A 26,483-nucleotide genomic window follows, 5' to 3' on the forward strand; every position below is an offset into this window, starting at 1 on the left:
ATTTGTTACAACGAATCTAAAGGCTATCCTACTGGGCTTACTCTTCTAGACATAGAAAAGGAATTCGACAGTGTTTAGCATGAAGGCTTGATTGTAAAATTGATAATAAACAAAAATTCCAGAATACGTTGTTAGAATAATCCAAAGTTATCTGTCAAATTGTACACTTCAGGTTAATTTTTAGAACGCCAAGTCTGAAAGACTTCCTGTAATAGCTGGTGTTCCTCAAGGCAGCATTTTGGAATCAACATTATGCAATATATTCACATCTGGCTTACCTGAGTTACCTTAGGGATTTCAAAAATCTTTGTTTGTGGATGACACAGGCCTCTCCCCCAAAGGACGAAGCCTGCGTGTCATCTGTAGTAGATTGCACAAAAATGTGGATATTTTTTCTTCATACTTGCAGAAATGGAAGATTTCGCCCAATGCTTCCAAAACTCAACTATTAATATTCCCAGAAAAACCCTTTCTTTGAAACCTTCAAGTAGACATGCTGTCACGATGAGAGGGGTTCCAATAAATTGATCAGATGAAGTTAAGTATCTAGGGCTCATTCTAAATGAATATTTAACTTTCAAAATCGCATTGAAGGCATTCAAGCCAAATGTAACAAATATGTAAAATGTCTTTATCGCCTTATTAATAGAAAATCGAAACTTTGTCTTAAGAACAAGTTGTATGCTGTAGCAATATGGACTAGATGTGTAATACCAGGAAGAAAGCTCTGCAGAGGATGCAAACCAAAATTTTGAAAATGATTCTGAAACTCCCTCCCTGGTACAGTACTGATGAGTTACATAAAATATCCTATGTTGAAGCATTGAAACAAATGTCGAATAAAATTAATGATAATTTTAGACAAAAATCGTTGCAATCTTATAATGCCACAATTAATGCGTTATATATTGAGATTTAGTAAGGTTACGCCAATTGAAACCGTTTTTTCTCTCTAACAAGCAGGTGAAATCAGCTCACCTATCAAAATTCTGAGTTTCTACGGCAAATGAAATGTAATATGTTGTTAACAAAATGTTAATAAGAGCCTAATTTAGTTTTACCACATTAGGATGATAGTATGTCGATACATAACACCTTGATAAAAAAATGAATGTAATGGTTAAAATGATACTTTAAAAAGGTAGATTTGGGTCTCACCTAGTGGAGTGTTTTACCGAATCGATTGTCAAATATTAAAATTAACACTGTCGAACTCTCGAAGCATTAGAGAATTAATCTATACGTCTCTGCTCGGTACCGTGAGAGAAGTGAAACATACTGTTTGTTACCACTATTGCTTTCCCTATGTTTCAAACACGTCGATTAAATACGTAAAAAGTTCACGATTTATCTCACCTGGTCCACGATAAGGGAAAATTAGTGCATTATTTTCTCACACAACATCAACAATCAGCTAGCGCAATGGACCGTACCTCCCCCTTAATAAGGCATGTCTCTTCGGTATTTTGTACTGCCTGCTTGCTAAGTTTGCGGCGTAGGAAGCGAAAACTAGAGCAACATCTAATGGTACCCAAAGACGGAGAGTTTGACTTAAAGACGAGACGATTAACTTGAAGCACCTACCATCATCAGCTCGAATTAATGCGTGAAACCGACACCCTTCGCGATGATCTGTTCGGACATCGTTTTACCTTGTACTTGGACCATGTTTCAAATTCGTTTCAATTATCCGGAGTTGTTTTACAACAGAGAAAACAATGTAACTATCTGAAGTAAGAGAAAAGGGCGATATCACCAGTAGATTTCCAGTTTTCTCATTACCATGCGATGATGGGTTTCCCAACTTGTCGCGTTCAATTTGAAATTTCAAATCTTGACAACTCATCAACTATCAGAGAATCCCCGAACGTTAAAGCCTGGTTCTCGTTTTCATTTTAGATTTGAAGCATAAATCAATCACGGCACACTTACGAAATCCCTTACGTGAGTCATAACTTCCCTACCATAAGTCCACGTTATTTATGTTGCGTTTTCGGCATCATACTTCAAAATCAAAAACTACGTCGTCTTATTATATGTACTGCAACCATTCACCGGCAGCTTCTGTTGAACGTTCTCTTCTTGAGCAACGAAAATAACGAGATGAGAGCACTAAGTTTCCACCCCCAATTTCAGAATGCGTGACTTAAGTATTTCCCAAGCCCAAGCATTCGGAGCAAAAGCCGCCCTTCTCTTTTCCGCGAACCATTTGGCTTCAGCATTGGCAAGCATCATAAATCTATCTGCCCGCCTAGTGAACAGCTTCTGTGTAATCCATTTTCTGAAGCCTAGATTCAATTCAATTTAAATCGACCGCAAATTTATCATGCTGATTGAGTGGCTGAAATCACATGCTCGTGTTTTCAAATTCAGCGTTTGAACTTCTTGGACATAATTTCGCTTTTATGACCACCATTAGGTGCTTGAACTACGACATTTTGTTCTACTATTATAGGGTGTCCTAGAAAGTATGGAAGTAGCTTCAAAAACGAGAATTAACCGATATTTTTTTATTTTAAGGGCGTTTTAAATGCTACCTGTGGTCATTTTGTTCGTTCGTAGAACCTTGTCCATTAAAAATTTTAAGACAACATAAAGAACTTATAACTTGTCAGATATTTTCAATACAAACAAAAATGCAGTCGACTTTCCACATCTCGTTATCGAAGAGATAAAAAAAAATCATCCACGTAAGCAGATATATCGAGATGTAGAACATCGAGATGTTGAGAGTCGACTGTAGTACATTTCATATAATAATTTGTATATGCACTAGTCTTGATAGTGTACCATATATGGTGAACTAGCGCCTATAATTTCTCGAACACCCTATGGTAATGATATGTTTACGATTTTACCCTTTCAGGACGACGATTTCATAATCGACACAGCGCCCAATGGAGACCACACGCTCAGTGGCAGCAGTCGGTCACATGGTTCCAGTGGCAATGGAGGAGGTGGCGGTCGGTATGCCACTCTTGCGATCACCGGTAAACGAGGCCTTCCAGCGGCATCAAGCAGTAGCAACGGTACAGCAGCTGACAGTACAAATCATCGGCACATCAATAACGAGAATAACCAGAACAACATCAACACCGTACTGCGGCGGACAAGTAAGTGGTTTGAACCTTTATCTCGTGGAATCTACAATAAATAGTTGAATATGAACTCGCAAAATCAGCATCTCTAATCGAATTCATTTTTGTCTAATCCCTCTCTGGATCGCTGACCTTTGTAACTGCTTTCCATCTGGAATCCACCCAATCTAAAACATACCATAGAGAATATCATTACACACGACGAGTACCATAGGTTCTGTGATAAAGCACTCGAAAGTAAATATTAGATCTTAGTTTTCTCTCTGAACAATGCACGGTTTTCTGTTTTTCTTAGGCACATGATTTTCGTTTCCGTTTGCTGCACAGAGCACCTTTACCGTTAAGCCATGTTCAGACTACGAAGTTTGAAAAAGTTTTAACAGATATTGACACAAGCGTTATGGTATTATCCACTGGTGTACTAAACTAACTCGGTCGAAGAATTTTGACACTAGAGCGGGTCCAGATCACGTGGGGATCATACAGGAGCGCGCCCCGCTCAAGTGTCACAATTCTCAGACCGAGTGAGTTTAGTACACCGGTAGATTAGACCATTATAACTACGTAGTCTGAACTAATTCTCTATCACTCATTCAGCCTTCTCTTTCCGCAATTTTCACTGACAATCAGACACGATAGCACGAATCTAACATAAGCAATGGTTATTTCTAGGGATCCGAAATTCTTTTAAGAGTTATATATCTTTTAAAGAACTGCTGTGTTGCCCTCTGTAGTCAGAAGCATGAGTGCTTGTGATACTTTTGCCAAATATCGTTTCTTCAAACTCCAAATTTCTGAATAACCAACTTTCCCGAATACCACATTTTTTCGTTGCAATATATCTGGCTCTTCTTCTGCTATTTTTTTTCTTTTTCTACTACAGTCGAATTTTTTGCGTTGCACTATCTTTAGATCGGCTTCGTTTTAATCGGGCTCTCGTTAGGTGGGCTATAACCCACCTGAAACAAAATCAAACATCATATCTGACAATGCTCATTTATTTTCGAAGAGTTTTCGGTTTTAAATAAGAAAATTGTATTGGTAACTAGCTAACTCGGAAAACTGAATTGGCACTAACTAACTCGGTAACATGGTGAAATCATGAAATCGAAAAACGAAATGTATTTGATACAAATAAAATAAAAAAAATAACATGTTAGTTACTATGGGATAAAAAATTCTTTAACATGTTCGATTTTGCCATTCAGCTTCGATCATTTTTTTGCGTAGGGCGTTCAACCGGATAACTTCTGCAACATCATGCTTCATAAAACGAATTACACAAACCAGAAATTCGATTGCATCGCCAAAATTCAGATCATCGTGGTTAGAAGTATCCAGGGAGCTATTACTTTCTTCTGAGGGCACTTCCAACCATTCTTCATTAATTTTCGCTTGATCTTCGTTGAGAACAGACAAAAGAATCGCTTTATCCGTGAAGATTTCACTGGTAACCTACTCTGGGTTATTGTCAACATCGTTTACCTGATATTTCATCTAAAGATCAAGATCCTGATCAGACGTCGTTGCTCCTACAAGACGATCTGTATTCTCAGCATTTTTTTTTCATATCCTCATCTCCTTGTTTCCCATCTCTATCTCGATTCTAGAGCATCATCTGAAAAATCAGTAATCAATTTCCTTCAAGAATTTCGGATGGTGCTTGCAGAAATTTCCTCTCAAGACTCAGCCAACCATGAAATACACTGCTGTAGGTTGATCTTTTTCAACCGTTCCTCGAATTTTGAATCTTCATTTTCCAAAATCAACTTATGTATAAGTTTTCTCTTATATTTCCGCTCTACTCCATTAATGACCGACTGGTCCATTGGCTGACTCCGAGGTGACATTTGGGGGAAGATTTATTACATGAATCAGCTCATCATCACTTTTCAAGCTATCCTCGAGATCGTAGTGACTGGTGCAGTTATCGATAACAAGTAGCGCTTTAGGCTCCAATCCTTGCTCCTATGAAAACTTTCGTACCGCGGCCACAAACTTCTCATGGAACCATTGTCGAAACAACTGACAGGTCGTCCAAGCTTTTTTAGATTTATGTATTTGGCCCTCGAAGTTTTGCATCCGTACCAATAAAAAGCAGTCGAAGTTTGAGATACCCGTCAATATTCGCACATGGCATGAATGTATCTCTACTTGCCACAGTTTCAGTTCAAGTGCATGCATCTACCCATCCGATGCCGAAAACTTGTGCATCACATAGTATACTCGCTTTTGGAACATTCGGAACAAAAGCTCCGCCTCCGTGTTCAGGACGTCCACAGTTAACAGAATCTTAGATTGCTAGAATATCCACACATACAGTGCTTCTTCAAGAAAAGGAAAAGTCTGCTCTTTCAACATTTTCGTGTTGTCAACACCATGCTCTTTGAATTTCTCCACTGCCGCTCGAATGGCTTCCTTTATTTAGGATTATTTCGGTTACTGTGGAAGATCCTATGCTACATATATTTTGACGCCAGCGCATGATGTGTTCCACTACCGGATTCGAAGTTAACATTTTCATCTTTCGTTTTGAGGCCATTTTCGATCCGGATCCATTTAAACCATCCATGTTTCATGCTGACAATGAAATATGTAGTGAATGATTTAAAATATATGTATTATAATTTGACATTTCGCACATATTCGTAGGTGGTACAGTCCTAGACCATTGTATGATCCTTTCCGTCCATCACCAAATTCAGAAATTTGGGACTAACCTCTAACTCTTAAACAAGATTGGCGCATCCTCCAACACTCGAGAGCTGTCCTGGCCACGTCCTTGCGAAAGCTGGGGAATGGGGAAGGATGATTAATTGAACACCTACTTAAGAAAGATTCAGAGAACTCTACGACCTCTCATAATATTATGGGATGATGAAAAGGGTAGTGCCATGGGATACGTTTGGTATACGTTCTGGCCGACAAATGTAATATTTACGCATTGCGATCATGCGCTGCTCATTAGAACAAACTCACCAAATGCCTCTTTCGAAGCGCGAAAGAAAAATCACACGGTTGTACAAATTTAACAAATCAAATAAGAACCGACAAAAACATAGAACGCACCTGAAATGGTTAACCATTGTTTAGTATCGAGGTATATTCACTTCCGAAATTAAAGTCCGGATGGCGTAGCACTAGCCAAATCATCGGCAAAATCGCGGAAAATGAGAGCACGAAAAATAACGTGGTGCAAAACAAAACACGACCGTTCGCTTAAAATATTTAAAATATACTTAAAATATATCAAAAAGTAAAACAGCTGGGAGAGATAGGAAAACTTTTTAAACGTGTTTGCTAAGATGTCAACAATAACAAGCAATCGGAGTTTCCCTCAACTCAAGTTCGGCTTTGACAACTCAGCCCGATTAGCGAAAGTCTTTCACTAACTGGGCCACATAAAACATGTATGTAACTTTTCAATAGAATCACCACAAATTTTTCAATGGCTTCAGGAATCTGAATAATCTGTAGAACGTCATTAACAAATTAAATTTTGACTATTTTGTATGGGAAAGCGACTGTGGTGCATTTTTTTCTTACGGGTTTCAAATACAGAAGGTGTACGTTGAACATAATTATATTACGTGACTTTGTCTGTAAGCTCAGCAACTGTACTCAGCCAGTTAAAGCGAAAGTAGGACAACTTTGTATTTACGGGAATGACTTGAGTACTCAAAAATTTAATAAGAAACCTCGTCATCACGTAGGGCTCAAACGGTGCTCCATAAAAGTATTGCTGTTTGCGTTTGACGTGCAAATTTTCTCTAACTGGGCTTCAAATGCGGTAACACAAAGTAATCAAAGGACTCTTAGTAACCATGATCCATTTCACCGCCAACTTAGCAAAGAAAATCAAACTCTGACTCCGCCTTACTTGTGAAAAATCTTACCGCGTTTGGTGTTCCCGCATTTGATATTTGCATTTCAAACGCACACAGCAATAGTATTGGGAACGTTACAAATTAAACTCGATGTTCTGTGATTTGTCTGCTCGTGTAATGGATCATTGAAGGTAGTTTTTGTCAGTGCTCACCGCACCAAAACAAAGGCGCCACTGTATATGGGATTTAACATTGTAACAGCATTGCAGTTCTGTCAAACACACGAGGCTACGGTGGCGCTATCAGTGATTTCCATAGCGGCCGTTTTGGTTATTACAATGATCCATTGTCGTAATTGAATATTTTTTGTAACAAAAGGTGATATTATTGAAAAACAACGCACCATCTTGTTGTCATTGGCGCATTTTATCATCAAATGATGCAAAAACAAATGCGCTGGAAATATTAAGACAATTTGATGCGTTACTACACAGCGAAAAATAAATTGTAATATCATATCATTTCAGTCCCGTCGCAAATATGATGTACAATTACATCATTTAAACTTTTAAAACCAATCAGCTACTGCTGAAAAACGTGGTCTACAGGGTGTCTACTACCTGGAAAACCTGGAAAACCTGGAATTCTCAGGGAATTTTATTCAACCTGTAAAAAACCTGGAATTCTCAGGGAATTTCGGCTACACTCAGGGAAATTATTTTGAAACAGTAATAAATGGTAGAATATGTCGTTTTTGTGACAAAACATTTCCTCAATCAAAAAATTTTTCGGCTGCGACGCTATCAAAACATTAGTTGATTTGATCAGTCCTTATAACAATTTTTAATTAATCAGCATAAAAAATGTTTAGACAAGTAATCAGAACATAAGATTGCCAAACTGTTAGAGGCAAGTACAGTTCAGTTGGGTGTCGTTCATGAGCAGTTGATAAGTTGAAAACACTAAAAAATTACATTTCTCAGGTAGAGAAGCAATTTTTTTTAGAGTCTTAATCACCATTTTAATGCAAAACTCCAGTTTGGTAACGGCCTCTAAAGCCTATATTGTAATGAAAATTATCTCTTAAGTAACTTTTTTGATCTGCTTGCAGTGAATCCTGGTGAAAAATACTAGAGGTCACAGAGAAACCTATTAGGCGACTAGTCCACAAGTTCTTAATGATATTTTTCGCAGATCTCGAGGAATACTTCAGGAATTCTTGTAATTTCCTCAGTAATATCTCCTTGAATGTTTTCAGAAATTTCTCCAGGGAGGCTAACAGCGATTTTTCAATGGATGGTTACAGGAGTTTCCTAAGAATTTGGTCCAAAATTCTAGAGCACTCCAAAGCTTCCACAAAAGATTATTCCAAAGTTTTATGAAAAAATCGTTTCGACATTTTCCACAAATTCCTTCATATATTCCAGGCATATTCATAAGGATTTTTTCAAATATTCATCCACGATTACTCTTAGGACCTGTTCCAAAAATCCGTCGGGAATTTTTCGATGATATCTATTATGAAGAAGATCTTGATAAATTTAATTCTAGGATTCCTAATTAGGTTCCTACAGAAATTTCTCTTGGAATGTTTCCAGCATACCTTCAAAATATTGTTGCTGCAGTTCAAACATTTCTCTAATAATTATTCAAATTAAATTGCCCAATCCCTATGGATTATTAAAAACTTTATTCAAGTTCAGGAATTCTGTCCGAATTTCTCCAAGCAATTCCTTCAAAACGTCTTGTAGGAAAATATTAGAGATTCTATTTTTTTTATATATTTTAGGAAGAATTTCATCAAAAATTTTGGAGGTCTTTCTGGTAAAGATGCATCGAAGCACAGCCACGAATTTTCAAGAGTACAAGTCTAGAGAACCAGACAGACGTTTGTGCTGAAAATTTAACTCACTGGTTACTCGCTGGAGGTGACCAATCGATCAAATTTTCAGTGTGAATGGTTGTCGGGTTCTCTAGTTTTGTGCTCTTGAAAATTCAAGATATGTCTTGGATGCATCTTCACCTTCAGAGATCCTGGTAGGAATTCAACAAGGCGTACTTAGAACTCACACAAGTTTCATCTTAGGTTACTCCAGGATTGTCTTTCGATATTCAACGCCGCAGATTTTGTTTTTAATTTCTCCAAAACAATCTAAAAAATTTCCTTGAAATTTCGCCGGATGAATGACTTGAAACAATATTTAATGATTTTATTGAGAAATTTTTCAAAAAAATAAATTAGAGGAATTCTTGAAGGAATTATTATTATTGTCTTTATTAACGAGACTTTCAGCTCTTGGCTGGTTCGTCTCGACTTCATGAAGGAATTTTGAATTCTTGACGATGCTTTAAACGGGAATGCTGGAGGTAGTCCTAGAGAAATCAATGGAATATTTTTTGGGTGGGTGATTCCTCATGTGGTTATCTTTAGAAAACATCCAGATTGAATTAATGAAGGAATATAAAACGAAATTCTTGAAAGAATTATTTAGAAAGTTCGTGCAAAATCTCAAAACAAACTTTTAAAGAAATCAGCGAAGTAATATGTTAAAAAAGCTAAAGCAAATCGAGGCTTTACTTGTCGTAATGTCATAATAAATTTAAAAAAGGCATAAGAATTATACTTCGAAAAATGTGTGTTCAACTTTGGAATCAAACTCTCATCTCGTGCTTCCTGATAGGTTTCTTTTAGTATTCACAATTTATTCATTTTTTTAAGCAAGAGGTCATTAAAGTTATTATTTACAATACGATCATACTACCAGCCCAAAGCAAAAAATACAAAACGCTCTCCAGAAAAAAAATATTGCAGGTCCGTCGCTGATGTCCATTCTTCTTAATCCAATTTTAAGGGGAGGATTTTTTTCTTAAGATCGAAAAGACTTTTTTTTTCATATCTGAATTTAAACCACTTTCAGCTCATTTGAGAAACACTTGATTTCCGTGTCAAGTAAATAAAAATTACAAAATTATTTGATTTTTTTTCATATGTTTACACGTTAAGAACAAAAAATATGATTGTTTTATTGGAGTGAAAAATACTTTGTTAAATACGTTTATTTCCAAAGATACCTTTCAAAAGTTTTTAATAATCTAATATTAACTATTCACATATTTTGGAGAATTTCTTTAACCTGGAATTATTTTTAAAAACCTGGAAATCTCAGGATATTTCATTTCTGTAAATGAGTAGACACCGTGGGTCTAGCAATCGATAGAATTGGTTTAACAAATTGTTAAAAAGAAGTTAAAGCTTGCCTGGGATTTGAACCCCAATCTAGCGAATGAGAGCTGCGCACGATATATCTCGGTCATCTCACCAAGATGAAGGATGAGTTGAACTTGATACAAGTTTTGTGTAGCTACTCGAAATGAGTTTCTTGTCATTTGCGTCGATCGAATCCGATTACGTTTTGAGCGGAATATTGTTGTAAAATGGATGTAATCAAAGTCAATTACGTTCGATTCTTGATACATAGCCAAAAATTACGCCAGCCGTTTTTTTGCTGTGTATGCTGTAATATTACGTCACTACAAGTGTCGGCATGAAGCCTTATTCATGTTTTATATAGTTTTAATATACACATACTTTTTGTCAATACCAAAAACAACCTTTGAATAATTTGACATTATGAATGTCAACGTACTTTTTTTTATATAACCTTCTTCCAATATTTTTTCACCGCGATACAACAATTTAAAACTAGTTTGAAGTGAAAGTAATCTTTTTCCTCCTTATCCATGGCTTGCATTACCGACCAAAGGTGACTCTCAGATTTTTTTCCTCCCTCACTAACAAATAACCTTCCCGTGGTGATTGTGGAGATGCAGTGGTATTCTCGGTCTCTAGCAGCAATCACACATTAATATTTCTTCCCCATCCCAACTGACTCAAAGGACTTGGCCGCCGCCGTCATTGATCAATAATATGAGAAGGAGAAATGAGTAAGCGGGAAAGTCCCATTGCTGATTCAATTCTAGAGGGTCTTGTCCCGGGAATCCCGGGACAAAAATCCCGGGAACTCCCGGAATCTAAAAAATCCCGAATCCCGGGATATTTTTGAAAATCCCGGGATTTCCCGGAATTTGATGTTTAACTAGCAAATGTTTTCATAATATTGCTCAAAAATTTTCATATAATTGCTCAAAATTTGCGGCATGTATTTTCGTGACTGTTGATGCAATAGTGTACCGTTTCGATTCATTTTACGGACAGTATTAAATTCCATACACTCTGCTATATATGGAGACATTTCTTACTAAATGTTTCAATTTTTGCCATTCAAAAGTTCTCTTTTTCGAGGGTCGTTTTAATGTGCATATTCCAAAGATATCTATGCAAATTTATTATGTTCAACTGCCTTAGACGTCTCTTTAGTGGATTGAGATTTCAATTGATGATTTAACTTTTCTATTTAATATTCTCATAAGCTGTGAGGAATTTGAATCAAAGTGTCCGGAATATTAAGCAACAGTGAGGAAGCGTCTGGGAGAAGGATCATGAAAAGGGCACATATTTATATTTATTTCAAATTGTTCATGTTTCGGAATAAATCTCTTCACTCACTTTTTGAAAGTTAAATGTTTTGAAGGCTTGATAACGCGAAGGAATTATAGAGAATGCTTTATTTAACATGCATTTTGATGAGTTTTACTTCACTGAAGCTGTCTGCCAAACGGCATTTTAGTTATTGCATTTAGCTCACTCAATAAGCGTTTTTATTGGGATTTAAGGCCACTTATGCTTAAACTTATTTTTTTTTTTGCTGGCATGTTAGTAACGTAATTTTCAACAAACTATAGCAGCTTTTTCTAAGGTTTATACCATTTGTAAATAAATGCATTGATGGTTGATTTTTTCATCTCATTGAAATTTCATCGATTCTATTTGATCATCCCGTAATCGTTTTAATTTGCCGGTTTACCTTATACTCCAGTTCGAAACATTCCTGTGGCTGTCATGTTCATAATTTAAAAGCATGAAGATTCGATATGACACAACAATGTAAATAAGTTGCATAACAATGAGAGTAAGTTTTGAAGATTTCTTGGTAAAATTTGAGATTAATTGATATCACCTATACCTACATATACCTTTACATCGTGAATGATTTTCGTTTCAAAATAACTATAATAAATGCCCATTGACTTCTACTGCAGATAGGTGAATTATTGATAAATGAAATCAAGGATATCTTTTTTTCTATTTCAATTAAACTCAACCTTCAAAAACAGGTTTAGTTATTATAAAACTGCTCTATAACACTAAACATTGCTTCAAAACCCACTCTGACCGTTTTTTAGTCGTTTTGGAAGCATTTGGTTTTTGTCCCGGGATCCCGGGAAATCCCGGGATTTTTAAAAATAAAATCCCGAATCCCGGGATTTTTTCGAGTCCGGGAAACAAGACCCTCTATTCAATTCTTACCAGTTCCGTTCAATCACGTGCTAGTGCCCATTGACATGCACAGTCAGTCTATGCTATGCTATGGAAAATGAAGTCAATCAGTTGTGCGAAGACGGAGGTATGCCTGTCTAAGTTAACCATTTTATATGGGAAAACGACTCAAGGTGCATTTTTTCTGCCCGTTACTATACTCAGTACTCGATACAATTGGTGTACAGTCAACTCTGCCTTACTCGACATCGAGTTAGAGAACAATAGTAAAAGTTGGCTTTCATGGCTACCTCGATGGTCCCTTGGATCGCATCAGCACTGGTTTTGTGTTCTGTAACTCAATATCTTCCTCCCTAACTCGACGGTGCCTTCAATACCAGTTGTGGAGAGTTGACTGCACTTTATGATTGTCTTTTGAATAAAAATATAGCTAAAAAGCTTGAACCTTCCGGAATGTGGTGAATTCTGATGAAATCTAACGTAGACATTGGAGTGGTTCAAAAAATCGTTTTTGCTCCACACCACTCATTCGATTGTAGATCAAATTCTGAGTGTCCTCCCAAAATTTGAGCTCATTTGAATGAAAACTGAAACTGCACAAGCCATTTGAAGTTTATATGGGAATTACTATGAGAAAAGCATGCAATCCATTCAATCGGTCTTAGTGTTTGCCCATGTGTTCTTGGGGATTAGAGCTACGTTGATACTGTGAGATACATTCATCAGCTACAACTTTGCTGAAGACCGTTTTAAAATCGGATGCCTCAGTAATTAGTTATTGATTTATATCCAGTCACAAATTCTTCAGCAGTGCTCATTTAACTTCTGAACAGGCAACATTGCTGCTCCTGGCGCGAAAGATAGCACGCACAAATCATGGCTACTACGTTTTACTGCATATAGCCTGTGATGCCTGCAGAACAGCCCAATAATTATAGCCAAAATTTTACAACTGATTCCAAAATCAATAACTAAATACTGAGGGGTCCGAAACGGTCTTCGGCAAAGTTGTAGCTTATTATTGTATCTCACCGTAACTAGACATTCTCTTGATTCCTCATACCTGCACTCTCAGTGCCATTCAGATGTTCATCAAAATGATGGTGTCACCTGTCTGTCCCTCAAGTTTTTCCATCAAGATGTTCCCATCCTATATATATAATTTTTTTTTTTTTTTGAAAACCTGCATTTTTCCTACGATGGTTTTTTGAACTGACCCCAAAAAAACGGAATTCGACTAAAGAAAAGGTTAAGGCATCATTCGAATAGGATGAATAAAATATCATAGGGATGAATTCCAAGAATAGTTTTGTTATAATTCACATCCATTCAGTACTCATAGAAAACCATTCTAATCATCATCTAGGTTTGCGTTAATACGGAGCTTGTCATCGTTTTGTAGGTTTGACATTAATTTTCGTTTGTTGTGTGTTTTGCTTCAATATCCTAGTGTTACCCCCATTTTAATCTTCAATTTTCCACCATTCCCCGAAGCATACGATCTTGCCACGCAATGTGAATCGCGTCGAGCATCCATGCGGCGTCACACCATCATCGGTTGCAATCAAAACTACAAGCTGGACCACTTGAGTAGCCACTCGATGCCCCCTTCACGACCCGCGTCCCGACAATCCGACCACGGTCAACAAAACCAGGCCCAACAGCCATCCTCCCAGCCGCAGCCTCAACAGCAACAGCTAGAATCCAAATCCCAGATGGTGGTGGCCGACCTCGTCGCGGGGAGCCAGATCTCCTCGTTGGATACGTGGACCAAGAGTTCGCTCGACGAGCACCAGTGGAAGGACACGTTCAACCTGAATGATCGCCTTTCGCTCACGCTGGAAGAAATTGTACATATCCGATCGGTCATGACCAAGGCCGAACTGGAGAGCCTACCGGTAGACGTGCACATCAAGGAGGACGTCGAAAAGCGGAAGGTTTGCTTCCTGTGCTTGCGGACGCGGTTCACGCTGTTCGCGCGAGGAATCCTGTGCAAGCTGTGCCAGCGGACGGTTTGCAGCAAGTGCAACCAGAAGGTAAGTTTCACAATCAACAGTATCAATATCATCTGTTAACCGGGCTGTCGATTCCAGATGCGAATACCTACCGAACATTTCAGAAATGTTCCGGTGGTGCTGCTGTCGCCCTCGTTGATGAGCAGTCCCTGCACTTCGAACACGCCATCACCCAGTCACCACGCGCACGGAGGATGCGGTGGATCTGGTCCGCAAAGTTGGTCGGACGAAACGTTCAAGCGGACGCTGATGGAGCGGCTAATGCCCGTGTCAGAATGGAAGGTAAGTGTTCTGATTTTCGAGATACAATTTCGAAAACTGGTGCCAGTAACAAGATTTTTTTTACTGTAAATTCGGTCTTGCGTTGACCGCCAGGTACAGCAGACGCCGATCAAGCTTCTATACAACGTTGTATCCCCAAATGGTTGACTGTCCTTATTTTCGGCAATGTATCCTAGATCCATCGGAGTCTTTACGGTCTGGCAATTTTCCATCTTGAATCAACGAAGAACGCATTTGATATCGACGGAGTCAGAACAACAGCCATCCTCTCTCTCGATCTCATATCCAAGAAAATGATGAATCAGACCGAGAGATGTGACCTCGAACTTGTCACGAAGACACTTCATCAACGCTTCCGATGATCAAGTCGTCCACGTATGTCATCAAGTACACGACACTTTGTATATGGCGTCGTACGTAAAGGTACGGTTCAGACTCGCAAGATTTGAACAGTAGCTCCATCGGAACTGAATGAAGGGTTTGATACAAGCAAATGCGGACTGCCGCAAGCCGTAGACGCTTTTGCGCAATTTGCACGTCAGATACTCCTTTCCTTCGATGGCAAAGCCGGGTGACTAAGACATGTACATGTTCTTAGTTAACCGTGCCGTTGAGATACGCCGTCTCAAAATCGTACTGTTTGAGTATCATACCTTTCTTACTAGCCTGCCAGTATTACACGTAATGTCGCCTGTCTAGTAACCGGGGCGTAAAATTCAGTAAAGCCAATCCCATATAACTATGTACAGGTAGCCCTTAGCATTAATACGAGATTTTTTTCTTCATCACGCTACCTTTGGTATCTCGCTTAAGCTAAAACCCCACTTCGTTCCGATAATTTTATTTCAAGGAAAGATTTCCACCATTTTGACCTCCATAGCTTTCTTCCAATCAGGCACTTGCTAAGCCTCACAATGATCTTTGGGCTCTTCATCCACTGTAACTTACCCCACTACAAAATCCTCAAAATGTTCGGACAGTACTCCCCGAGTACGTCGATCAGCTGTGTTAGGCACTGGTTGCACTAAATGATTGTCCGGCTCGAAGCCAAGGAAATCATTATCCTTCATCTCACATCTCACATCGTATTCCGATTGTTCTTGTTCGTCTTGCACTTGCAACTGTTCTTCGCGATTTTCCAAAACAACTGCTTCGTTTCCGTTCACAGTTTCACGACGCTGCTACACAGGAATCTTCGGAACTTTCAGCTCCTCTTCCAGATGTTCTGCGCCGTTTTTCAACTCCAAAAAGCGCGCGTTGCGGTTGAACGGTCAAGAAAGCCTTTGTACTGACTTGAGTAGCCGATGAAAACCATCTTAGTAGCTTTCGGGTCGAATTTCGTACGCTTTTGGTCGGGCACGTGAGCTAACGCTTCACACCCGAACATCTTAGGCTCCGGTAAATCTGGCATTCGTCCCGTTCACAACTCGTAAGGAGTCTTGTCCACAGCACGTGATGGCAATTTGTTCTGGACGAAGTTTGTTGTGAGAACAGCCTCGCCCTAATAAGACTTTGGCATCCCAGCACAAAAACGATTGTAGTCGCCAATCAGTCCTTGACCTCGAGACCGCTGACCACTTCCTTCAACTGCCATCGCGTTGAAATTTCGATGCCTGAGGTCAAACTGCAGTTAACTTATCTTAACGGGGGTAGTGATGGTGAGCAACTGGGATTCAGTGGATCGACGTACCATCAGAGGGTACGCATTTATGTCGAAGCGTTCTCTGAAGAAACTTCGTGTGATGGTCGATGATCGGGTGAACTTAAAAATCCCTGTCGACTAGGCCTGCGAGAATGTGGCAACCGCTACTAACACAGTTGCTAGGAATACGCCAAGCATTGAGGGAACGAAAAGCAGCACGTTTTCTGGCGACCATATCATCGTCCATGGCTATACGGGTAGCCTACGACACCATATTTTCGGAGGCAGCATGTGTCTTGGCCGGGATGCTTCCAATATCATTCACTCTGATAGAAGATGTGGAATGCGTTTGTCTCATGTTACTGATTAAATGAAATAAATACTAATAAATAATAAAAATAATAAATGCTACCAGCAGAGAGGCACTAGAATTGTAAGAAATACGATCAGGTTGGGCACGATGGCTAGATGACAGCAGGAATGTAACAACTTCGGGAAATGGAGGTATACTCATCGGCAAAACCTTCAATTTGTCGGTTTGGAAGCCCAGAACCACGGAGAAGCCCACATATATCTGGCACAGTTTCTGTAAGGCCACGGAATGCTTCCGAAAATATTGTCATATAGATTCAAACAAGCAGAGTCATCAAATCCTTAACACAGGCATTTCACCGCAGGAAATGTACTAACAAGAAAGTACGTGGAATGCGGTGAACAGAGGGGTAATACAGATTAATTCTGCCGCCGCTTCAAATGAGATGATGATGATGATCGGCGTAGGCTAGATTCATCGCCGGGAACTAGTTCTATCGCAAGGGACTAGTTAAGTCGATTTTGAAGCAACACCGGCAAATGGATTTCGAAGCGTATGTGAATCGGAAGTTATCCTCCATTAGAATCGAAACGACCGATCTCGGCATCTACTTAGGGGTGGTCCATTAATTACGTAGAGTAAGGTGGGGCAAAAGTTCGACCTTAGTGGTATAATCAAAGTTTCCAGGAAAACAATAGCAGTTAAAGCAAAACAAATACCAGACAGTGAACCTTCAACATATTGACTATAATTTTGCTGAACAAACTTGTGTCAAAATATTTACTCATTTTTAGTTATAACAGTTTCAAAATTGATTGTCTTATTCGAACTTTTGCCCCACCGGCAAGAGTTCGAATCTAGTGTTGGGCAAAAGTTCGCTGGCTAAAACACGAAATATCGATCCTTTTATGAAAGGCATGCCTTACACAAGCCGTAAACTTAAGTGTAACGAAAAATACACACTAAATTTTTATCAAAAAATTGCCCAAAACAGAGTTAATTGTAATATACTCAAAAAGAGCAGTTTTTCGCAAAACTAAGTGGAAATGTAAAATTTTGGTGATAATTTTCACACGATCAGACAAATTTAACTAAATTGGAAGGTAATATGTGCTGCCCATACTCGCAATACAGTCCCATTAGGAAAATCATCATTTCGAGAAAAACGCATCTGAACATCATTGAAAAAGTTTTCGTAACGCCGCTGCTTGGAGCAGAAAAATCAGATGGGGTTACTCGTCACATTATCAATGCAGTATAAGAAAATGTTCAACAACTAGCATATTATTAATGCGATTATTTACAATGTACAAATTCAAGATACTAGCTAATGGGACACGTTATCTGAGTACTTTTCTCACCAAATTCAAATATACCCGCATACCAGTCCCATTATTAGGGGCTCGCTTACTTTGTTATCGCGCACCTTGACATATTTAATGCCAAGTTTACTACAGATTCCAAGGTACTTTTTCTTTTGCTACCGTTAGGGCTCTCAACTTTTAATTTCAATAGTTCCAACAAAATATTAAACTATACGGTGGTGTGACAGTACTGAAGACATTCCTGGGTTTGCTGGAAGCGTTGCGGCCGGCCAATAAGAAAAGTATTCTGGATTCACCTGCAGCAGCTTTATGTTGGATTTGAAACATATATACTCCTGCAGCTTATTTTGTTTAGTCTGATTCTGGCACAGCTGTTGGATATTTCTTAGATATACATAATGCTGACTTCTTATTTCTTCTCATTAGATATCGCTAACACACAGTTTGACATGTCGACTTTACCAGTTGTGATGCGCGTATTCCTATGTTGGCCCAATAAGTCTTACCCTCCATGTCGGTGGAAGATGAACATACCGGAGATTTCGTTCAAAATTGGTAGGAGGACGAGAGTAATGACAGCTGTAGGTTTGCCTTGGAGAAGCTATTTATTTTATTTTTTGTTTAGCCTCTCGCAAGGATTAACATTTAGATGTTTCTATCATTTATCGCACCAGATACTTTCTGAGAAAGAATCGAGTCATGTCAAACAAGAACAATATTTTTATGGAATAAAGATGGTTTAAAACACTGTCATTTTTAGTATTCCTTTTTCTTATCGGATGAAAACTATGATGCAATATTACAAAAATCATAACAGGAATAAGTTTGCTTGAATTTCGTTGTAATCTAGTAGTGGGACTGTTATGCGGGTACTTTCAATATGGGACGCACATGGTTTGGTATTTTTTTCGTATTTTTTCCATACAAACACACAATTTTGAGTACGATACCAAGAAGTACACTAATAATTAACATGATTCATGAAGAAAACTCAAAAGTGACGAAAATTCAAATGGGACTGTTATGCGAGTATGGGCAGTGTGGGTTTTAGGCAATTTGCTATTTTTTCCATGATTTTATACATGGGTCGAACTTTTGCCCCGCTGATTCGAACTTTTGCCCCACTATGGGCCAAAAATTGTTTTCAAGCATTTATGCAAAAACTAATACACCTCAAAGCAACCTTATAAAAGGCCTAGAAAGGCCCATACATGAAAAATTGAAAAAGATTATATCTTCAATTGGTTCCATGCAACGAAAGTTTGACCAAAAATTACAAAATTCACGTCGAAAAACAACAAATAGCCATAATTTTTCCAAATCTCAATCGATTTTTATGATATTTGGAGTGAAAGTCTCTTACTTGAATAGCATTCGAACCACCATGACATTTATAAGATTTGTTTTGAATTGAGCTAGAAATCTTAAAAAGAAACTCTTACGCCACTCGAACTTTTGCCCTACTTTACTCTAAAGGTTTATGGGGGGAGGGGGGGTTTCAGATTCCTTACGCGCCATACAAATTATTTTTAGTTTTCATACAAAAAATCTTACTATGGGGGGAGGGGGGGGGTCTAAAAACCTCCAAAATTGTCTTACATGATTAATGGACAGCCCCTTACTAGGATAGCATCTAGTAGTGGCTATGCAAGATTGTCTAAGGCTATGCAAATGCGCAGATCGGGATGAAGACTTCTTCCGACACGTCATTGGAACGGAAAGCCTCCATTCCGTTACCAATGATAATGACCTGCGGCTTGTAACCTTCATTGCTGCTAGAGGGACGGTAATCAGCAGTACCGTAAAATGGGGTATATTTGATAGCGCGGGACCCACCACATACTAAACGAAATAAGATAATATCTGTTAATCAGTTAAGCAAAACGAATGCAAAAGTAAAGAATATTAGTATGACACTTCATATCAAAGCTATTCTCATTTGAATCGAGAACATTTGAGAATTAATATACGAATATTGAAAATTGATGCAACTTCAGCAATTTCGAAACGTTTACGAACAATCTGGTCTAAAATCACTATTTGATGTAGTTTTGAATAGTTCATCACTTATATTTGACAGTCTAGTTCAAAAAGAACTTTAATATGATCTCAAATCTCTTAGCGAAACCCATTTTTACAAACTGGGACCATTTTTGTTTTCTAAGTCAGATATTTTCATATAACGTTAAACGCCTAGAGATATGCAATGCCCTATAAATGTTACGTAACTCATTCAATTTTGTTCGATTTATACTCCATTATCAAAGTAATCCCAAAGCAGAAAACCGACTTTCGATTACATATATGAAAAATTATATATCCATTCAAAATAAATCTTTTGGCAATCTATCAACTGCAATAAATAACTAGGATGCCAGTGCTTGTTTTAAAAAAAATAATAATTCTTTGAGACAGCATACATAAATATTCAAGTATTCTTCGAAAAAAAAATATCAAAGTTACCCCGTTTTACGGTACTTGTTTTAAAAATTTTAAACTTTCAACACATGAGTTTTCGAATGAAATTTCACTGAAACATAAAAAAATTATCAAGGTTACCCCAGATTACGGCACTTATTGCATATAAATTTCAATTGTATTTGTAATTGTAATTGAATTATCAACCAGTAGTTTCTCTAATATTTGGTTAAGGATTTTTTAAATTATCCAAGAAATAGTACAAGGAATTCAATGAGTCTCGTCAGAATCGTCTACATGATCGAAGAGTTCAAGAAAAAAAAATCAATATTGACTATGAGTTTCTTCATAAAGTCTTCAGATTTCTTAAGATAAGTATTTCAGAAAATCTAATAGAATTTCTGGATTTTTGAAAATGCAGCAAAAATAATCCAGGATTTGCTTAAAAACCATAAAATGACTATCCTTAGTATTAACAAATATATTCCTAATATTTCACAAGATTTTTCATTAGCAATTACACACGTTTCAATTGGGTAAGTGTTCTAAGCGATTTCTCCGCAGAGGAATCTGCATTTTTTCACAAAGAATTCTTCAAGTATTTCTATTCTGGTAAAAATCAATATGCACGCATTCCTCCAAATCTTTTTCGAAAAATTACTTGACTAGCCTCTAGTACACGACACTGACGACGTAAGGCCATTGAGGTCGAATTACTCGTATCTGTCAAAAGATACAAACTCTAGTAGAATTAAATGGTACAGTACTAAATTCGGGTTTTGTTTATTTGATTATATTATTGTTTCTCCTGGGATTTCTTCCAAGTGTTTTTGAATAAAATCAAGTATTTTTTATAGTATCAGCGATTCTTTTAAAAATTTTTTTTTTTAAAATCAACAGACTTACTTCAGTATTTTATATTTAGTTTTTTACTCATTAAAAACCTTCTACAGGGATTTCATCAGACATTGTTCAGGATCTAGAAATTACTCCAATTTTTTTTTCGATTGTTAATCCCGAGATTTTCGCATAAAGAACTACTGGAAATCCATCCAATCGCTATTTTTGTTTCAAAAACTTCGCCAGGAATAACTCAAAGAGAAGCACTAAAAAAGAAAAATTTTAAATTCGATAAAATATACTAAATTTCTGTCGAAAAACTAAATATTTCACCCTTGAATTCATGGAACTTCTTCACGAAATTCCTGCTGACATGTCTCACAGAAAAACTAAGTTTTTACTTCGTCTTTCATAATGGATAATGATTTGAACGGTGGCGTTCATACGGACCGAATTACTGATACACTGGACATATATCAAACATTGTAGAAAATTTTCTGCAGGAACTCATAAGTTTTCTGATATTAGGGCGAATAGATTGAATCAGAAACAGATTTTTTACTTCTTTCGGGAATTCCAAATGATCTTTTATTGGTGGAACTTTTTTCATTTACTATGGTTGAACTATTTAGGATATTTAGAAGTTATGAAGTTGAAATACTAGCAGCAGAAGTTTAAGAATATATATTGTTAAGAACATTGCCAAAGATGTCTTCCATCAGAATCTTTTTTAGGAACTCTACTAGAAATCTAACAGGTACCTTATTTGACTTCTGAATTCTCCAAAATTCTGCCAAAAAGCCTCTAGGAATTCCGCCTTAGAGTTGCACATGAATTGTCAAAAATTTGCTAAATATCCCTCCACAGGTTCCTTTACCGGTTTGCTAGTTTCAAGCATAAGTGGTCGGCGTTAAGTCAGAGGGGACCAAGTACAAAACTTGCGAAAATTGGATTATTCTCTCATTAGATGCGAAATTACATTACCTCCGTTACATTTTGATCAGATTTGATGAATACTGTAAACTGCGAGAGATATGGAATAAATTTACTTTGGATGATCAATAAAAATCGATAAACGTGTGCAGTCCGAGTGGACCAAGTGCTTACACATCGGAACAAAAATGACATATTTGCGTGTCTCAAGGATCAAATTATGTTCTTCTTCTTCCTGGCATTACGTCCCCACTGGGACAGAGCCTGCTTCTCAGCTTAGTGTTCTTATGAGCACTTCCACAGTTATTAACTGAGAGCTTACTATGCCAATGACCATTTTTGCATGCGTATATCGTGTGGCAGGTACGAAGATACTCTATGCCCAGGGAAGTCGAGAAAATTTCCAACCCGAAAAGATCCTCGACCGGTGGGATTCGAACCCACGACCCTCAGCTTGGTCTTGCTGAAGATCAAATTATGTGTCTCTAGTAGATTTGGGGCTGCTGAATCTGATGCCGTTCTCAGAAATGTTCCAGCACGTCACAATTTTTAGCTACAGGTCGCTAAAGTTGCATAAAACACTGGTTTCATTGATGTTTACATACAATTTAAACAAAGATTTATCGAAAAAAATTATTATCTAATCCACCAAGCATGCAAAATAAGACTATAACTTTCATTTCATATTTAATTTGGTTGAAATTGCACGGTTAAATTTAGATTAAATCGATTTTTTCAACATGCTTGCAGTCTCCATATAAAGTTCTTAGTTTCTCTTATATGAAAAAATACAATACTTTTCTAAACCAACAAAAAATAACTTTGGAGCATCGGAATTATGATAAACTTTGTAGAAAAGTATTGTTATACACATGATTTTAGAGTTCTGAGGCGAATTAAGTAAATAAATTGCCATACAAGCTGGCAAACTTGCATGCAAGTTGCCTGAAATAGTCAAATTTAGCATTTTCAACAGCCAAAATCTCAAAAACTAGACGTGCTAGGATATTTCTGAAAATGGTAATGGATTCAGCAACCCTTAATTAAGTAAATAGCGGTATTTTGGTGCTTGAGACAAAACCGTGTTCCGCAGTGTTATTACCATGATCAGCGCGCTGAGGAATGCGAGGAAATAAAAAGCAATTCAAGAGATTTGTCAGATTTTTCGATATCGAATGATTCTTCTACTTATCCATCGATAGAAATTTATAAATATTGCTTAATTCGATGCATTTCATTTTGATTTTTGACCATTAAACATATTTGGATGGGTGGTCAAAAATAGCAACAATTTCTGTGCAGACAGAGCGGACCAAGTGTTGAAAAGCAATAAACTGATTGATTTTTGCATTTTTTTTAGTCAATTTCAGAGTCCGATAAAAGTTTATGGTAGCTCTATGGTTTATGTATGAAATGTCCTAGGACCCGCTTATTGGCCCAGTATATTTTGATCGGTACTCAAGATTTTCCCTTGGTCCTGAACGCGTATTTGAATATTTCTGGTCTTCAATGCCCTGACCCTGTAAAACCTTAGTTTTCAAGCTATCGTAATGCCACTGAAATCGGTATTGACTATATAGATTATTGAAGAATTTACGATACTGTTGTCGAAGGGTCTTGATAATCTGTTTATGTTAGAGATATGCACTCAGTTTGACCATGAAAGCATTAAATGATTGTTATTTTCCTAGAAATAGTTTAGTCAGAGTGAACCAACTCACTGAACGGTGGTCTTTAGTTCAGTCAGAGTGGACCAAGTACACATAGTCCATCAAAAATTCGTTCTATCAGAGGGTTGGCATATGATTTTTCATGATTATCACTTCACATTATATTGTTTGAAAGTAACACAAAAATGTGTAGAAATATTGAACCAAAATTTAAACGAGTTCAAAAATTACAGAGCGTTAGACTTTAAACCCATTTTTCTCAAAATATGAAAAATGTGACTTGGTCCATTCTGACTTAACGCCGACCAAGTAATCCTTGTTTTTTTTTAACAAACTTCCTCATTATTTTCCACTCAAGATTTGAAGGAAAATATTCAGGAGAAGAGTCAAAGTACTTTTTGTATACATTTCTTGTATAATTCTGGATTCAAAGCATAATTTCCAGAGAAAACCACAGACGAATTTCTCACACAATTTGTTATGCATTCTGGAAATATTTTTGGAGGTCTTTTGATGAATTTCGCTAAATAATTTCTAATCAATTTTTAGGAGCAGTATTCTGAAACATTTAGAGAGAAATTCCTGGTAGAACTTTCAGCGAAATAGCTTGGCATAATATTTGTTGAAATTCTTTGTTTTTTGTTTGATAATTGCAAGAAAAAACGTTGAACTTGTAAAAAGTTTCTTGTTACGTCCAGGAACATCCGGAATTAATTAGTGGATAAAAAGTAGGCATTAAAGTAATGGTTGATATCCTGAAGGAATTTGTAGCCAATATCCGATAGATTTCTGAAGCCACCTTTCTGTATTCCTTGAGAGACTTTAGTATAATATGTTTCTAAAATTCTTAAGGATTTAAAACATAATAAGATTTTTAGGAAAAATGTAGGTAAAAATTCAAGTAATTCGTTACTTCTTGCGGAATCACTTGAAAAATCTAATCGAGAAAAGAAAGAATTGATTGGCGGAATTGAAAAAAAAAACAAATTTGGTCGATTTTGTTGGACTTTTTCACACCAAGATAAATTACTGCCATCTATCTGATGAAAACTCAGCGAGGTTGAAATTCCTTGAAAAGATCTGTTATGAACTAGGTATTACGCGTTGCAAGAAAAATTTTGATTCCTGGAAAATTCAGAGCAATCTATCTGAAAATATTCCATCAAATTCATCCAAGCCACCCGTGAATTTTGTTGCATCTTCTGTCTATCATTGTGCAGTTTTACCCGCTTTACTAAATGCATACAGCTTATTGCATGAATATTTTGATGAATGAACATATTCAACAAGGAAATACACGCGTATGCAGATTTGCAAACTGGTAGGAATTGTTATCCTCATAACGAACTGTGCGTTCAAAAAATATGAAATCAAAAGCTTTATCAAAAGCTTTATCAAAGCTTTATGAGTTTGAAAAGATGATATTTTCAAAAGCTTCACAATAAACATAAGAGTTAGCACAAACGAGTTTTATTTTCTTCTACGAATCGTACGAACAATTCTGATTGATTGATACGCTTCTCGCTAGAGAAAAAATACAGTTTGCGAAATATTCCATTCAGACTCCGGTTTCATATCGTCCCCTTAATGCTACATCTAGATAACTCGAAAATCAAAATTTTGAGGTGTGCAACTTTGAAAGTATGACCGTTTAACAAGGTGATGGTTAATCACAGCGATTATGATTTAAAAATAATCTTTAACTTGTGTATTTTGAATCACACACTTAAGACCTGTGGATATTTTGCAGATCTAATTAAGAAAAACGTTTTGACATATTGAAGTAAAAATTTAAAATTTCGAGTTATCTAGTTGTAGCATCAAGGGGACGATATGAGGATTCAGGATCAGATCGCACATCTTTGATTCTGATGGCTTTTGAATTCATGGACGGCTGATTTAGCTCATCTGTCGATCTCCAATGTTAATCTGAATGTGAAGAAATTGATAGCTTAAATAAAAAAAAAAGCTGAAAATCGTTTTGCAACTTTTGCTTACTGTCATTGCATTGAAACGAACCTTCTGTACTCAAGCCGCCTGCAATGCTCACTGCGCGTTATTTCCGCGAAGCAAAATTTTTTGAATTTCCCCGCAATATAATTTTTCGCTTCATATCCCAGCTATCTATCTATTGTCTAAGAAATTACTTGAGTAATTGAACACTTTTCAATTAATTTTATTGGCTAAATAATTGTTTGCATTATTCAGATATAAGGATTTTTTTTGGAATCGATTTTTTAGTCGCTTTTGTATTTTGTGCCACGGAGATGTGAAAAAACATAAGCAATGCATGCATCAACAATAACAACTTGATTCTAGCGGTAACAAATCGAGCGACAGCTGAAAAATTAATGTTTTGGTTGTCATGCGATTCATCGGAGTCAGAATTACTACGCTGAGGCTGTGTGCGACAAGCGAGGTTTCCATACTATTGTTGCACAAAATAAATCAGTGAAGTTTTTTTTTTCTAATAAGATAGTCATGTTAACTGATTGAGCAATTTTTTTCTCACGATACGGTCAGGTATACTGATTTTTTATAAATATTACCATCCAAAATTCTGGGGGTGAAGGTTGGATGATTCTGGAGGGAGCCTGCCCCCTCTGGCCCTAGGCCAATGGTTGCCGGATGAAGGCGAGATCAATGGAGCCCCTCTTAAGGTCTGCTAAAGGACCGTCAAAGCAGCCATTAACGACGCTGCCGAAAGCATTGTCTGATATGT

At 37.2% G+C, this 26,483-nt stretch overlaps 1 protein-coding gene across 5 annotated transcripts in view; it reads left to right on the forward strand.

The window, feature by feature from the left end:
• Positions 1 to 26,483, forward strand: part of LOC5567743 (protein spire) — a 581,954-nt gene that overhangs the window by 550,371 nt on the left and 5,100 nt on the right. For 3 of the 5 annotated variants that reach the window (XM_021846470.1, XM_021846473.1, XM_021846471.1), the window contains 4 exons: positions 2,867 to 3,113; positions 3,282 to 3,335; positions 13,818 to 14,359; positions 14,417 to 14,620. In XM_021846470.1, coding sequence (XP_021702162.1) covers positions 2,867 to 3,113; positions 3,282 to 3,335; positions 13,818 to 14,359; positions 14,417 to 14,620 — 1,047 coding nt within the window. The remainder of the gene's footprint in view (positions 1 to 2,866; positions 3,114 to 3,281; positions 3,336 to 13,817; positions 14,360 to 14,416; positions 14,621 to 26,483) is intronic. The other 2 variants (XM_021846472.1, XM_021846474.1) reach the window with 1 other exon arrangement.

Source organism: Aedes aegypti, chromosome 2, assembly GCF_002204515.2.
Source record: "Aedes aegypti strain LVP_AGWG chromosome 2, AaegL5.0 Primary Assembly, whole genome shotgun sequence".
Taxonomy (NCBI): Eukaryota; Metazoa; Arthropoda; class Insecta; order Diptera; family Culicidae; genus Aedes; species Aedes aegypti.